General features: G+C 33.6%; 1 protein-coding gene and 1 long non-coding RNA gene across 3 annotated transcripts; both read right to left on the bottom strand.

Moving 5' to 3' along the window:
- Window positions 1–1,649: 1,649 nt before the first annotated feature.
- On the bottom strand, window positions 1,650–5,190 carry LOC120336382 (transmembrane protease serine 13-like). Of its 2 annotated transcripts, none has more exons than XM_039404049.2 (6): window positions 5,071–5,190; window positions 4,354–4,501; window positions 4,111–4,236; window positions 3,854–3,978; window positions 3,420–3,550; window positions 1,650–3,032 (listed from the first exon to the last, which is right to left on the bottom strand). In XM_039404049.2, exons 1-6 carry the CDS (start codon window positions 5,141–5,143, stop codon window positions 2,823–2,825), a joined length of 813 nt encoding a protein of 270 aa, XP_039259983.2. In that variant the 5' UTR covers window positions 5,144–5,190; the 3' UTR covers window positions 1,650–2,822. The 2 variants fall into 2 exon arrangements, with proteins under 2 accessions (XP_039259983.2, XP_077966309.1); XM_078110183.1 differs by lacking the exon at window positions 5,071–5,190 and adding an exon at window positions 4,802–4,936.
- Window positions 5,191–6,598: 1,408 nt separating this feature from the next.
- On the bottom strand, window positions 6,599–7,871 carry LOC144412544 (uncharacterized). The gene is made up of 3 exons (XR_013469088.1): window positions 7,762–7,871; window positions 6,775–6,818; window positions 6,599–6,623 (listed from the first exon to the last, which is right to left on the bottom strand). It is a non-coding gene; the product is annotated as an uncharacterized LOC144412544 (long non-coding RNA).
- Between the last annotated feature and the right edge of the window lie 8,779 nt (window positions 7,872–16,650).

Raw genomic sequence — 16,650 nt, 5'->3', positions numbered from 1 at the left:
ATGCTGTGACATTCTAGTGAATCAAATAGGCGATCGTCTGCGCACTGAACACCTTGCCGCGTTCTCTTTGATGAACCCCAAAAATTTTTCAAAATTTGCACGTAAATTTCCCATTCATTTGTTGGCTACTGTCTCCAAATTTTACCCCATGATAAACGTGGGTAAATTGGAAAATGAATTGCGATGTATATACACCAATCAAACTTTTTTGAACATCACATCAACTTGTGCGCTCTATGGGTTCCACATAGATAACACTCTAGTAACTACCTTTGCGGCGTCTGCAAAATTTCTGGACATCATTTTGACGACGCCTATTTCTTCCGCCGACGCAGAGCAAACATTCAGTACGCTGAAGCGTATTAAAACGTATCTCAGAAACACAATGAAGCAAGATAGATTAAATTTCTTGGCTGTTTTATCCATTCACAGAGACGTTATTTCTGGGATGCATGACTTTAATCAGCGCGTTATTGAGCATTTTGCTTCCAAGAAACCGCGGCGTGTTGCATATATGTTCAAGCAGTAGAAGTCTAGCAGCATATATATCTATGAGTGAGCGACGCATGTCCTTATCTTTGCATTAACTTTCCTTTCTTCATAGTAACGTTTTAAACCTTATTTTAGGTTTTGTCTGCTTTCCCGAAGTTTCTGTTAATATGTCATTGTATTTATCTGGGTAAATATTGCCTTTCCTTTTGAAAGAGGTTTCAAAATAAACTATGTCTATATTTAGTAATCCCTTGACTTGGACCGGTTTTAAAGACACTTTCTTATCCTTAAAAATTGTCGCTTTTGCCGATTGGTTGTTACCGATGGAATGGTTTTTATACTCATAAAATGATGGGAGAACTTACAGCGCTCATCCTGTCCCCGTAGATGGGGTGACTTGGTCCCGCAGTAGCTTGCCCCGGTTGTCAAAATGACCACGCGCCGCCACTGCCTGATGTCACTGTTGAGCTCTCTCTCTCTCTCTCTCTCTTGCTATACTGCATGCTGCCTTGTGCTATGATTTCTGATGCCCATGTTAAATTCATAATATACTCAAGCATCCCGAACAGTTGTGTGTTTACTCATGAACAAACAGGAACCGCTGCATTGGAGATTATATTAAAGAGCCAAAGGATGGACGGAGAAATCCCGATTGAGCTGAATTCAGCTCGAGGCGGGGAAAAATAAATTCACAGTATTGGAAACGACATGAACCTATGTATCGTTTCGTCTATTGTCTTTCTAGACTCGGTGATTGCGCTTGTTACGACATTTTTGTGGTGAAAGTGTTTTTCCCAAAACAACTTTATGTATTTACCCTTCTACGCATTTGGCCCGCGGGCCGCAGGTTGCACACCCTGGTTCAGATTATTGTGTCAACCACTTTTCATCTTTGTAGCAAATATGAATTCATTCCTACCTCTCATCGCACCTGTGAACTTTTGTTCATTACGCTTTCCCCTTATTAATGATGGCGTAAGACCTTGCCTCGAATAAATTCGCATTAAAAACTCATTAGCATTTAGTTGAGCGTGATTCTTCAATATCATCCGGTACCATGTATTTATATGAGAAAGTATATGATTTTTGGTATTCAAATAAGACTCAGTCCCATCTCGATACAGCAACTACCAAACACACGAGAGGATAAACTCGATATATCGTTATTATTTATTGCACGACAGGCCATTGCACTGCTATAAAACACTTGTTGGTGATGGCTATTGCTTGAATGCTGGAATAATCATATATATACGATTATTTATATATATATAAAGAAATATAACACTAAATAGTATACTGTATAATAATATAAATAAATAGAATAAAAATGCCCAAACTACATTGCTAATCGTTTTTGCGTACATGAAAGCACTACATTTGAGTATTGCACTGGGGCACGAATTCAAGACAGTAAGAAAGTATTTTATCAATTTGTACCAGATAAATGACATTAAACTTTTTATATGAAAATGATTGTAAAAATTATGTACCTGTGAAGAGTTATAGAGAAAATGACAACACCCGGCGAAATGTGGTTTTATTATGAAAAGCTGGGTAGTAAATGTTAGTGTTTATTCTTGCGTCTTTCAAAACGATATCAAAAAAAAAATGATTCTTTATTTGTCTTCGGGGTCAAAAATTTAGTAAAAAACACTTATTTGTACTCTATTGTACTTTTGACCACCAATGTTTCCGTAGTCTTAATAATATTCAAATAAAAGTATATCATTGATGTATAATAGAATAAATGTTTTGTCTTTCCGCCAGTAGCATATCAAATAAGTTTGGATTTGATAAATAATAAATATAAATAAATATATAAATAGATATAATTTATAGTTAATTGCTATACATATAAATTAGGAATTACAGAACGAGTAATCGTAAGCATTAAAACATGGCATTACCTCAGACTTGTTTCAGTTAAATTATTTTTGAAGGAAACAGTTTTTACCCAGATATTACAAACAGTGGTGGGATTCAGCCGGTTCGCACCGGTTCTAAAGAACCGTCTCGTTGAATTTTATGAGATCAGCGAACCGGTAAGCATTACTGGTTACTGTAAATGTTCTGTTTGTAACAGAGCCGGCTGAAAAATAGGATTTTTGTGAAGGAACCGGCTGACAAAAAATTTGAATCTCACCACTGATTACAAATAATTTGGCAAATTGTCCAATCGTCCTTTAAAATCTTTATGCTCTGATACTCCATCACAAAATTCCATCTTATATTGCACTTTGTTGCATTATCATATATTGCACCCCCGTGAGGCAAATTTCACGGCGGAATGTATCTTATGAATAGATTATGAGCCAAGGCGGAAAACGCTATTTTCTTCCAAACTGAAGTTGAGAACACGTGGATTTCAAAGCACTGACACTTTCATTTAATTTAATCAAGACCCATTCGGCACAGAGACTATCATTCATCATGTTTGTAAAAATTGTTTGTTTTGTATTCGTATATGCTTGAGCCATTATGCCAGCGAGATAATATTGTCCGGAACGACTGCAAACTACTGGACCACCACTATCACCCTGTCAAAAAATGTGCCAGTTTAGTTATTTTAATAAGAATAGAAAGGAGACTTTAAGCACACATAGAGCTAATGTGATGTTTGAGGTTTATTCAAATTGCTAATACAGAATTCAAAAGACTTTTTAAACAACTCTCAGCTCCCCACAACACAGAGATCATAATAAGTAGCCTACTTACAACCTTTTAATTAAATCAATAGCATTGTAATGGACCGAGTGACTATGTAAATAAATAGATATACACTAACAGATATTAATTTGAGTCAAACGAATAATGTACCCGAGTATAACCAAAATAAACCTAGATAAACAATAGCGAGAAAAAAGCAAATTGAACAGAGCTTTAGTGAGAAATTTTCCACTTTTCTGTTACTTATTGTTTCTTACCTCGTTTGGACCTTTTGATGCACAAAGTATTCTACTATTTGTATAACTTTGACGGCGATGTCCGGTTTTAGTACATTGTCCAACCTCAAGTTTACTAACATGTGGCTCAGCATCCTGAATTTTTGTGTTATCTGACGAAATTAACAAAAATAGAGTTGGAATGCAACATTGCTTACCTCCTGTGTGTATTTATCTATTGTAGTTTGTACGACTCTAAAAAGTTGGCGCTTATTTCCAAGAACTGAGAGGTACATATATTAATGCGTAAGGTCGGGACCCACTGAGGCTGTTAGGTAGGCGTTTGAGCAAACCCACGAATGTGAAAAGATAATGAACGTGTGTAAATTCAGTTGATACTATCAGTCTAATATAAAGACGAGACATAGTTTAATTAAATCAATCGAATGTTACGAGATGGAAGTTAATAATTTTACCAAGGTTCCCATTTCCAAGGCCCCAGCAAATATCTGATGGAGCTGGTATAAGTCCATTTTGTAAACAGATTGGATGACTTGATATATCGATTGGATCACGGAGGAGAGCGACTGCGATGTCGTGACTAAAAATAAATAGAAATTTCACGGTTATTAAAATATTAAAAACTAAAATTGTACGACAAATAAACTGGTATAGAAATGAGAGACGTAATAAATAAAAGACATAATTGAAATGGGCAAAACGAATACCATACCTGTATAAATTTGCATTATTTGCGACAACGTTGAATTCTGAATGTCGGAAAACGTGTGTGATCTCACTTCTATCATTTTTATTTGTTCCTCGGATTGCATAAATCGTTCGGTGTTTCATTTCTTGGCTGCGTAACAAATTAGTTTAATATATGTTATATCACATTGCTCCACCAGAATATTAAAATAGTATGTGAACTTTTCAAACCAAATCGATGATGTTTGACGGGTCACACATTACTTACCATTCATCTTCGTTATTAACATCGAAAAAGCAATGTGCAGCTGTGACAACCATATTAGATCTGATTAATATTCCACCACAGTTAACAGTCGATTTTTCTGTGATAAAAACGAACGACGGATGGTCCCCGGGTGCAATAGTTGATCCTCCTAAATTAAAAAACGTGGTTATAAATTTGGTTAATGTGTTTGTTGTAAAAGTATGGCTAGATTAGCATCCAGATGAGAATTTACTATTTTAGGACTGATTTATCAATATATCAATTGTCAAAATAGACCACCATTATCTTACTTTTAAAGTCAGTAATAACCATTTTTTTTTATCGTGGATTAAAAAATTCAAAACATGGTATGTAAAATTTGTGCAATCAATGAGCTTTTTTTTCTTTATTCAAATGATACATCCGTAGCACTATCTCGAACCACAATCTCTCAGTTCTTGGTACTTACTGTTTTATTGTGTTTATTTTATGTCATATAAGGTCACGTTTATCGAAGTCGCTGAATGCTGCCAATGCGCAAAATTATTTGCGAATTCCGATCATTTGTGGGAAAGACTATGGTAATTACATACATCGACTTGAAGACTTTATAGTATTACAGGGAAACTTTACATCTTACATACGCAATATCCGCGTATTCAGTTCCTGTTCGATAAATAAGTATATACTCATACGTGGTATATTTATCCAATGCAACGAATTTCATTCACACTATACCTGTCATTCTTTTGATTCTGCTATGGAAATCAACTTGGGGGCACTGATACAATTCTGAAAAATAAATAGTCATTTTGATCCACTGGTATCGAAATCTATTAATAGTATCAATTGTAGAGATATCGGTAGAGATTGTACATGATTCACCGCATCTTTTAAATTTTTTGGTCTATTCGTGGCATGTGGGAAATCAATTGTACATGTCTATAGCGTGTTGGTGTAAAATCAATTGGCAACCGGAATGACGTTTATAATTCGTCTGTGACGTCACTTTCTGAAATGACGTAGATTACGAGACGAAAAATTTGTCTGGGTCCACTGAATGGAAGTATCCGGTATCCAATTGCATTGTCAGTAGACTGAATTTTTGCTTATATTTAGATTTCTGCTAACAGAAAAAAAAATCTTGTCTTATATTTCTTCGAATTGTCACCAGATCTTTGTTTTCTTGATCAATGTTTGGGCATATGCGTATGCGACGCTCTGATCGGTTCAGATTTTACTTCTAGTGTTACTATGTGGATATTACGTAGGTCCGGGAGGACGCGAAGTCGCTGATGGCGTCACATAAAACACGGTTGATATTGTGTATGTGACGATACTATAAAGAAAATGCCAGATTCCAAAAACGACGCACGTCTGTCTGCGTTTCGAATTGAGCAAATAAAAGTTGCAGTGAACTTTGAGGAAAGACTTCATTTACAAATTGCAACAAGACGAGTCGGATAATTTATGTTTTTGTCAGCCCAAACAATATACACACGAATGAATGAATTTCCTACGTGGCCAGAATAGCTTAAAACAATTCTCGTGGTTTTAAACTACAGGAAATGAAGGTTTCCTATGTCTACGTCAAAAAATTTATATCAAATTGTAGTTGAAGTTAATCATAGTGAAGAACAAAAGTTACAAAAAGTATCTTACCTGCGACACTGCATATCCCAAAACAGCACATGTAAAATAAATTAAATGCAATTAATTTTCTGGAACGCATTTCCAAGTTCGCTTAAAGCAAATGAACATTTATCCTTGGTCTAAGTACTAATAAATCGCTTCCAGTGTTTACTTGACTACATTGCTTTTAATTATTGGGGTTTTGTCTTCACAACAATTCAACGAAGACAGTATCTGAGCGACCAAAACCAGAATCATTGCCCAAATTCTCGTTAGTTCTTAGTAACCATGAAGTCAAAAACAAACAAAAAAAAAGTCTATTTTCCTAATGTTTCACTGTCTATTTCCATCATTTCTTTTTTATGTTTACTATATTGCATAACTTTGAAAAACATTTTTCGCAAGCATGTTTCATATTTGCTTTTAGTATGAATATATATATATATATATATTATGTATGGCTGGGATACTGGAGATTAAGATTTCCTAGTTATTAAAGAACAGTTCTAGGAATTGTTGGAAAAAGTTAGAATACGAGCTGGCTTAGAATAACATTGACAATGTACATCCATGATAACGCGCTAGAACTGCTCTAACGTAAAGAATATAAGGTATTTTACAAAATATGACTCACGTTCTTCCGTTCGTATCTTTGCTTCCTATTAAAAATAACATAAGTACTCTGTAAGATTACAGATATACATTGCAAACATATGATATTTATGAAGTAGTAACTTATATATTTATATATATATATAAATATGTATAAGTTGTACCCCATGACAATATGATTAACCCATGTACACATACCTTTAGAAATTAGTCTCGGCATAAATCTTCGACTTGGCATGGAACTAAACAAAAATAAACACAGCATTATATTTTTGAAACGTAAGACAAAATGATTTTTATGGTGTTCGATCGTTAACGTACATAATAATAAAAGTCCGGGAAATTTATTTACCATCAACGTCACATTGAAGTTTTAAACATGAAATCGGCATCATTTTTTCTATTTCTAATATCAACACACCCTGATTGTAAGCCTTTTAAATAAAATTGTTAACTGTATATGAATAGGATAACATCGAAAGTGATGTTTAACATCCCTTTATTTTTGAATAATGTTGGTCCGTTGGAATTCACCGAGACAGCCACAAAACCGTCTTTCGACCAGCAAGATAGTGTGTCGTAATATATGTGAAATTTCGGTAGAATTTTAAAAAAATATGGTAGTATATTAATGATGGGGACGGTACTTGGTGATAGCATAAAACGTTTTCAAATATTGGGAAATATTAATTAAGAATTTTTAATCAAGCACTTATGAGATATTTTATACGGGTTCACTCATTCAATTAGATTGTAATAAATAACAGTTGTAGGACGAATTAATTTCTGATTTGTAATTAAATATGGAAGATTCCATGTGTGTTTTTGTTTCAGTCAAATTATATTTCTTTATAAACTTAGAGCAAATTGATGTAAAAATGATCTCAGTACAAAAAGAAAACCATTTAATCTATAAACGAATAATAGAAAATCTTTCGAATTTGGATTCCACTTCGTAGTCATTTTATGCTGAAAATTACTAAACTAACGATATGTTATTAGCTCTCGAGAACCAAAACGAACAATTCATTTATTAACAATTTACACGAACAAGGAAGAGATAAAACACCGTATTGTTAGAAATAAATATTTGTTAGAATAACACTAGATTTTATCTACGCATCAGAATATTTACTGTATTTATGTGAATATCATATCATATCATAACAGGAAAACATTTATTACCTTGTGAAAGTAGAAGAAAGTATCAGAACAAGAAACTTAATAAATGCCGATCTTAAATCCATAATCCCGACGTTTGAAAGCAATTTAAAACTAAATTAATTTATATTTTCTGAAGTACAAATAAGTATTACAACCTCATAATGTAATATACAAATTCGCTGAAAAGTGTTGTTAAATTAAATATAAGATGAACTAAATATACATGTATTGCTTGTACATTTTTTATGTTCAATAAAGTTCTTGGTCTATTCAGCGTCTGTCTATATCAGTCAATTTATTGTATTTGTTTCAAAGCCTACTAATATTGTTTTCCAATATTCAATTTACTTAGAATCAGAATTTGTTGTGGGAAGCATTCTTCCCAAAGTATTTTCATTATATCGGTGTGGCAAGGAATAGCTAAACATGACACCAATAATAAACAAAATATGTTCTTCGCTTGTTTTTTCATTAATTCCTTTTATGCAACCGCGAGTACACGATAAAATGCAGGACGTGATTAGCTGGTTTCATAATACCTATAATAATGAGGCTAATTTCGATTATTTAAAAGCTTCAATCTTAACATCACTGGTAGATATAAACAACCGTAAATGTAGAACGGCTATTTAGCAAACGATCCTTACCATGACATGGGGCTCGTAATCGACGAGCAACGAATTCAACAATCCTTTGCAATAACTTGCCTACAGGGAAGAATCGATTGTAAAAATAAACTGGATAACTGTCTTTTTTATACCGAAGGGTATCTCATACCTGCCTGTCCCTGTGACTTCTCATTGCAAAACATAAAGATCAACAAAATCATATAAAACTATAGTCAGAAGTCGTGACCTTACGCTCACTTTTAAGAATAAGTAAAATTACATGATATTTTCACGTATCAATATTTGTAACGCCAGACGGCAGCGGTTTTTCTGGTTTGTTAAGCCGTATTGGCAATATATATTTAAGAGATAGATAATTTCGGAGCAAATTTACATAATACCGGTAATTTTAGTAACTACGAAATAACGATGCATTCGGCAAATTTGCTTCAAGGCCCATTTTTTACCACTCAATATCATCCCTGTAAACATACGTGTGCCTAAAATACAATCTTGTACATAGAATCAAAATTCTCCTCTCCGAGTGGTTTTAAAGCAGCATACTTTGTGTAAATACATAAGTCTCAGCTTAGTTTCTTGGTCACTTTCTGAATTTAAGCTATTGCCTAATTTCTGTTGCAGTATTACATCAAACATTAAAATATTTCTAAGTCAAAAAATCCATTCTCCACTTTGCCTAAGTAATAAAAAAATTGCGACATGATAGATCAATTTTTCTATGGACCATACTCCAAAGTTTGCGAATAATTCCTGATTGAATTCTTTGACGTCATGCATAAAAATGTGCGTATTTGCGACAAAAGAGTTTCTTTGTATAGGTGAAATAAATTCGATCGTAACGCACACATAGCGAATAAAAAGCTACAAATGCGGTGATGCAGTAGCCTAATTTTTTATTGTCCGATAATATAAATTAAATTTAGTGGCCCATCGAGTTCGAGCCCATCAAGTTCCGTGACGTACCTTACGCTTCACATGATATTTAAATTTACGTTTTCAAAATCACCAGTGGATAAATAAATATCATATCAACTGCTGGGATCGAGCAAAATATTGGAGTGAATCGCTACAAAGGTTTACATATTCAAGACATAAAATGTCCGACCTGGCACAATGTGGAAGAAATCCGTTTGCAATTTTACATTTACAATGGGTTTCTTCAATTTTAGGTCGATGCCAGTCGCTTCCATGAGCGCAACTAAATTATTGTTGCCGGATCACCAGTATTTAAAGTCTATCGGATGCTAAAAATAACTCTGACCAAAAGTGGCGGAAGTATGTTTATTCGCATAAGATAGGTCAGAATCATCACAAGACTCGAGCAAAAAATGCGTGGGACGCACGACGCAATCAGCCGCAAACGAAAACCGCAAATCCGCTTATAATTTTATCCTGGTTTCTCGCTTTCAATAATAATCGTATGGAATCACTTTGGACAAAGCATGCGGAAGGTATATGGAATATGGAATTTGACAAGGTAATGCATTTTAATCGTAGCGGGGGAATTAGAGCAAAAATAGTAATTGGTTCACACTTGTAAAGCGAATTTTCTTATATTATGTTCTTATATTATATATTATTACACATCTCGTTACTAAACTTCCGTAAATTTTCAAAACTTCATACCCATCCTGCCAGCCATCATTGTCCGTTATATTAGGAAACATTTGATTCTTGTTTTCGTAAATTATTTTAAACAAACGTAATACTAGCAGAAGAAGTTATAAACCGTAGAGTAGATTATCATTGCTTTTTTTCTTGCAGATCTATATATCAAAATTTGATGTCGGTCCTTTATTGTTATTTATTTCTATTCTATTTGATTCTATTCTATTTGATGTCGGTCCCGGTCGTTTATTTCCAGAGATATTAACTTGGACGTATTGGCGTATCGTTATATTGCCAAGAAATGAAAGACCCTTTTACTTACTTTAGAAAGTTTTACTTAGTCTTTTAAACTAATATCATAAATTTGTCAATTTCACAAAAATACAGCTTCACAAAGTCATGTCGAGAAATAGAAGCAATAAATCCAAAGTGTTCGATCAGTCAATAATCATTCATGTATATTCTATATAATTATTCGAATGGGTTTGAATAACAAACTTTTCAAATGTGAAGTTCAACGTTATATAATAAAATAAAACGTTTTGGAACGATAAATCGAATACTGTTCTTATTCTTTTGAAGTTCTTGTCTCCCAAGTTAACTTGTTTGAGAAAATTTACCCAACTTATAGGGACGCAACCACTAAAGTACTGACAGCTACTAAAATTCAGAAATGTAAAATTATAGTGGTGACTTTTCACCAAGATCAAGTTGAACCCGTATACATGTGTTGGGGCTAACATGAATTCGCTGTTGTGTTGGAGATGTTGTACATAAATTGTTAAAACAATCAAGTCCACAATTCGTGGTTTAGACTTTCTCAGTTATATTGTTTAGTTAGCTGAATAATTCTCAAAAATCATGAAATTAATAAAAAACTATTGTTTGCAATCTGTTGACAGCTCACCAATGAATAATAATTCTAAAATTAGCAATTTGTGAGAAAACTTGATAGATATCTACGACAAACTCTATTCAGGGAGGATTCGGAAAGTCATCTGTCAAAATGAATCACGGACGGCCTATTCGGTTTTCATTCTTATTATTCCAAACACGCCATTCTTTATGACCAATGCCAACTTTCTCGATAAATGTTCTCCTCGCATTTGTTGAATGTATTGCCGTTAGTTAGTCATATTGATATTATCATTCGAGGGCACACATTAAAAAAACTTGTTACGCACACGATATAACCCACAAATTCTGGTAGCTTGTAGATTCTTAGCAATCGCAGGAAATCTGGTGGGAAGACATTCTCATGAAGTATTGTTCAGATCTGATAAGCCTGATCCTGTACATAGTTTTAGAAAATCTATTGTCTTCTTTTGTTCCACAATGCGTCAAATATAAACGAATAAATCACAGCGCGATGAATTATATTATTGTGGTTTATGTCATAGTGATTAGTGACAGCTAGCCATTCACACGAGGCTGTTATTTTCATTGGGTCTCTCAACAATGTATTTTTTGCGTGTTGGCTGCATTTCATGGGTCTCATGGAATCAGAAGTTAATTCATTCCCACACGCTGTCAAGTCATAGCTGACAAATGTCTGCAAAACATTTTTCGATAGAGAGAGTGTAACGAAACTTGGTGTTTCAATCGAAAAATGGAAGTGGGAAGGCAACCATCTCCCATGCGATTTTACACTCCGTGTAGCACGCTTTCATCATCTTGGTCATTTGAGTACAAACTCTTGGTAAAATAAGTATTGGTCGTAAGCCTTACTCAATGGCATTCATGGAAATAATAACGACGTTTCTCCACATTCAACTGCATATACATACATACCGATTCTAAATTTACAAACACACGTTCGCCAAGTCCATTGCTGCGTCACCGGTTCGTATTCCTTACTATTCTGTATATGTTTTCAAACATCCTTACACACTTTCAATTTCGGTTACCTCGCAGTTTCTTTCAAATAGTTATTTCTCAATTTTGCCTTCGCCATTTACGTGATTCATCACCACCGCCCGACCTTTCGAATTTTACGCCTTTTGCGCCCTAAAATCAAAATATCCTTCCTTGAGTTAGTTAGTATCAATATATTTTAATACATAGATATGGAGATAAGAAACGAAATATTATATTGATCGGTAATGGATTCAAACGACAGTTGTTGAAGTAAATGTTTTTGCAATAAATTTGTATGCAACAACATTGATCTTAACATATTCCATAACAATAATTCTCGATGAATCTAGTGTTTTTCTTTTCGGCTTTTTTTCGTCAAAAGTTGAAGCGCGACCGTCACATACTTGTAAACAAAGATGTCGTTAAACGCAAATCAGAACGCGTTGTCTCTACCAACTGAAAGTGAAATCAAAACACTAAATATGATTTGCGACACGAAATATTTAACAATTTTATGGACACTCGAATATATAAATTATCGTTCTTGTGCGCACGTAATAATTCAACACAGATATATCGAAGGAAGAGGAACGGCAAAAAATCACAGATAATAATTATGGGATGCAAACACTCCGTTGAAGCTGCATGGATTGTATTTAAAATGATAAAAAAGTAATTAATCAACGTTTTTATATTAGCCGACAAATAACTAATAACATACGAACTAATTAATGCATGTGCACATATTCGCGCGGCCATATACAATACATCAGTTTAACGGAATTTCTATGCCGGAACACATGCGTGGACTTTATCAAGGACTGAGGATGGTATTTTTTGCCTTGCATTGCAATTTGATATGCAAATGACGTATTTTTTCAAAACTCATGTTGAATGGCATGTTGGACCGGAAATACCTCATTCTCGGAGGTGGATTTCCTTGTTGGGCTAAGGATTCTAGGATGCTGCAAATAAATAAAAAAACGCTCTTTATATGCTCTTTAGTTTTGTTGGATCACTGAGTTTTTATTCCGCATTTGCAGACATCTACCTTCAGATAATATCTTTTTAAAATGACTCAACCGTCAAAAATCACCAAATTTGATGACCGAATACCGTGAAATTATGCATGCAGTTAGTGCCTGCACGTCATTAGATGACCAATGATGTTGCGTCTTGCGTGAGTACGTACGTTTGTCACGTGCGTAACTTGTTCCATGCGTTGGGTCGAAATCTTTCTTCCTAAATAGGTTTGATTCCATGAACATACTCAGTTAAGTTATAAAAAACAAGTAGATGTATGTTGAAAATACGTTGGTATAATTATGGTACGTAGTCACATTCCCTCTAAAAGCTTGCTTAGTTGCCCGGATTAGAAGGCCATGTGAGCTCCAAAAAAAGGCCTGCGCGGAAAAGTAGAAAAAATAGAAAAAAACACAACATTTTAATACTTATGCAGTGCGCAGCAGAACGAAAGTACTGCGCGGGAATTCTCGGCCAGCTGTGCGACCGCGCATCTTAGGGGGAACTTTGTACGTAGTTATTCAAATTAATTGCTGCACAAAATATAAAAACTGTCAGTCATAGATATGAGTAAATGCTTCTACTTTCTGGAAATTTTAACTTTCCGAATATTGAAATGAGTTTTGGGTAAATTCCTAATAGCAATGTCATGTACAATCCAGCGTAGATTTATAATAGCAACACTTCGGGTAAAAATAAATTCAATCTCCTTCTAATATGAGCACAGCAATCGTCAACAAATTTCCAGCAATTGATCGTGCAATGAATATGAAATACCGGTTTCGTTTGGCTTCTCAAAAAGGAATTTCTATCGATTATGATTTTTTCTGCAAAAGTGTTGCGAATATTTTTCGAGAAAAATAATACGCGTACATTACATGAAAAAAGAAAAATGTGGTCGCGACTTAGTTTAAATCAATCAATCGATGCTTTTATTAACACGAAAAGCAGATACATTAAGATATGACTCATATCCATTGGTTATTGCTAATCACTGTTGTTGCTATGTTTACAATACAATGTACAAAGATAGTTGAATATTTTTGTATTAAATACGATTGACGTCCAAATTCACGATTATATGATGCGTATAAACATAAATCATATTGTCACAATTGAAACAGTAAACACATGAAGTTTCTAGAAAAGTGGTATCTTAGCCCTTTCCATTTTTATGATATGTTTTAATCTGTAAATACAATTTTATCTAAACACCGATCCTAATGAAACAAATTATGCAGATACTTGACAATCATCAGGTAACTTGAACTTTAAAAAAAATATAAATGAATGTTCAAAACTCACAATTGTTTCTCTTAACGTTAATATTCATTCAAAAATAGCAATGAAAAAACTGAACTTTCAACAGAAACTAGCCCCATAAAATGGGCGATGAGGAAATTAGATAAAATTCCGATCTCGTTAGCTTTGCGCTGGGCATTCAATGTGGAAATCGGTATTTTTTATTTCTGGTTTACCGACTACTGTGGGAACAAAAGATGCGAACATGAAAGAACGCAATCTTGGCAATGTAATCGTTAAGTATTAAAAAAAAAACAGCGATTTGCGTTAAAGACAGATGTGTAGGTATTAATATATCGTACAAAAATATTTACTAGAATATACCAATATATTTTATTATTTTTTATATATATAAATGCAACACAAAACAATATTAATGGCTATAGGCTATACATAATTGGAAATACATAATTACATATTTTTGACAAATGACATATATACAGTGTCTGTCGCCCGATTAATTAATATACCAAAATCATGTTGAATTTTTTTTTCTCCTTAGTCATAGAACCTTTCATCGCATTTTGACATATAAGTGTAACACATATCGTTTTTAACATATTGTGCATTGTTACCTTGCATAAGGTACAGGTAGAACAGCAGGATAGAGTATGTTGTAGTTAGACAGGTGGTACAAAATGGGAAATGCATATAAAAAAATTCAGCACATCTTTACTTTTAACAATATAGTGAATCAGTACACACGTTGCCAATAATATATAACGCAATGTGGTGTTGTATGACAACTCACTTGTGACTTGTGAGCACAAACTTGACTCAATTCTATAATTTCTACTCGAATTTCCAAATAATGATATGACATGATATTCCAAAATATGGAATACTTCGTGGCTTAACTCAATTTAAGCAACGTGTAACTTTTTTTAATTACCGCGCAAACTTTGAAACTTTAAAATAAGAAAATAGATTACGTAGACCCTATATTAAAAGGAACGTAAGAAATTTTGTTTTTGACATGCACTCGTCTAAAATACAATATACTTTATGCTAAAAGTTTTCTCTCACAATTTTCATTAAAATACTGTACTGTAATTCATTCACAAACACACAGATTTTTTTTTTCCGGTGGTGATAATCATTTTTACATTATATCACCATAGCAACCGTTATGTTCATCTGTCAATCTTTAAAATTTGGAGCGAACTATCGTTTACGAAACGAAACTTTTCTAGCATTTTTAAAACAAAGAAAAGTCCTTAATGCCGAATGTTGAGCACAAGCTAAAAATCTGCGGAGCACAATCTACAATGAATTACTGTAATTAATATGTATGATATGTAATATGTATGTAAGTTAATGCTATTGTATGTTGCAGTGCATAGAATCTATTTAAAGAAGAAACTTTGGCTTTGAACGAAAAAATATAGGACATTTTTAATCGAGTAATTGTACCTACACAAATGCCAGCAAATATATTACTTGAATGAGTCTTTGAAACTAACATTCCCACTACAAAGATGTAAACGTATCCGACAGATAGATGGCTTTCGACCGACTGACAGGTGATTGACTTGATTCGACAAAGTAGAAAGAAATACGTGATAGCAGGCTTAACCTGTTCTGACTTTATTTGAAAATGTAGCGTGTGGTAATTTAAACTTTCGGTTTCATGATCGGTAGCGTATAAATGAATATTCATGGTACCAATATTAACTTTTGTTTTCGTTTTCATGGAATCTATTCGCTGATTTTTTAAGTGTTATAAGGTCTACTCTAAACTTAATTCACATTGCACCACACATGACTGAAACCAAATTTCTAATGTAGCGAGGATATATTCACCGCAGTATAGGGAAAACCATACGTTTATCGGCGGTCTACCTCAGAGTTGTTCGAAATACAGTTTTTACAAATAAAATTGCACTTGTATGTTGGCTGTAAAATCCGTAGTTGAAACTTTCCCTTTTAAAGCTATTTTCACGATTGACTAAATTGTATATACTTCCGATGAAGTTTAATTAATCGAGTGGAATGAGTTATAGTTTCAGTACAAAGAATAACAAACGACTGGCTTTTCTTAATAACAGAAACAAATCAACAGAAACTAAAGTTAAAATCCCTCCTACAAGATAAGCAATTCGTAATTACCCCCTTTTAGTCAACTCAAAGTACAATTATAACATACAACATTAAAAAAAACTTCAATATAATCATTTCATAGAATGAAATTATTGAATGACTCATATAAAAATATAATAATGCTTTTCTCAGAAATCAAGTAAAATACTATTGCCGCACTTCTCTTTTTCTCATGCTAGGTTTGATCTCTCTATTAAAAAATAAAAATAATAAGCAAGTAGTATTTTGTTCACAAATGGGAACAAGAAAGCATTGTCCAAATATGGAGACAGGAAGGCCGAATTGGTCCAGTAGTTAAAGAGAAAGTGATTTTTTTTCACAACAGCAAAATAACAAAACGATCCATAGGTACATTTCGTGTACAATAAAAATAGAAACAAAAACAAATCTT

The sequence above is a fragment of the Styela clava genome, chromosome 2 (genome assembly GCF_964204865.1).
Source record: "Styela clava chromosome 2, kaStyClav1.hap1.2, whole genome shotgun sequence".
Classification (NCBI taxonomy): domain Eukaryota; kingdom Metazoa; phylum Chordata; class Ascidiacea; order Stolidobranchia; family Styelidae; genus Styela; species Styela clava.
The sequence above is the reverse complement of the archived record's forward strand: the minus strand, read 5'-3'. Positions and strand labels throughout refer to the sequence as shown.

Coding starts and splice junctions, on each gene's coding strand:
- LOC120336382 (XM_039404049.2), bottom strand. CDS start 5,143: ATGACTATTTATTTTTCAGAATTGTATCAGTGCCCCCAAGTTGATTTC. Junction 4,502..5,070: donor CAGAATCAAAAGAATGACAG/GTATAGTGTGAA, acceptor TTTTTAATTTAG/GAGGATCAACTATTGCACCC. Junction 3,033..3,419: donor CATCAAAAGGTCCAAACGAG/GTAAGAAACAAT, acceptor ATTTTTTGACAG/GGTGATAGTGGTGGTCCAGT.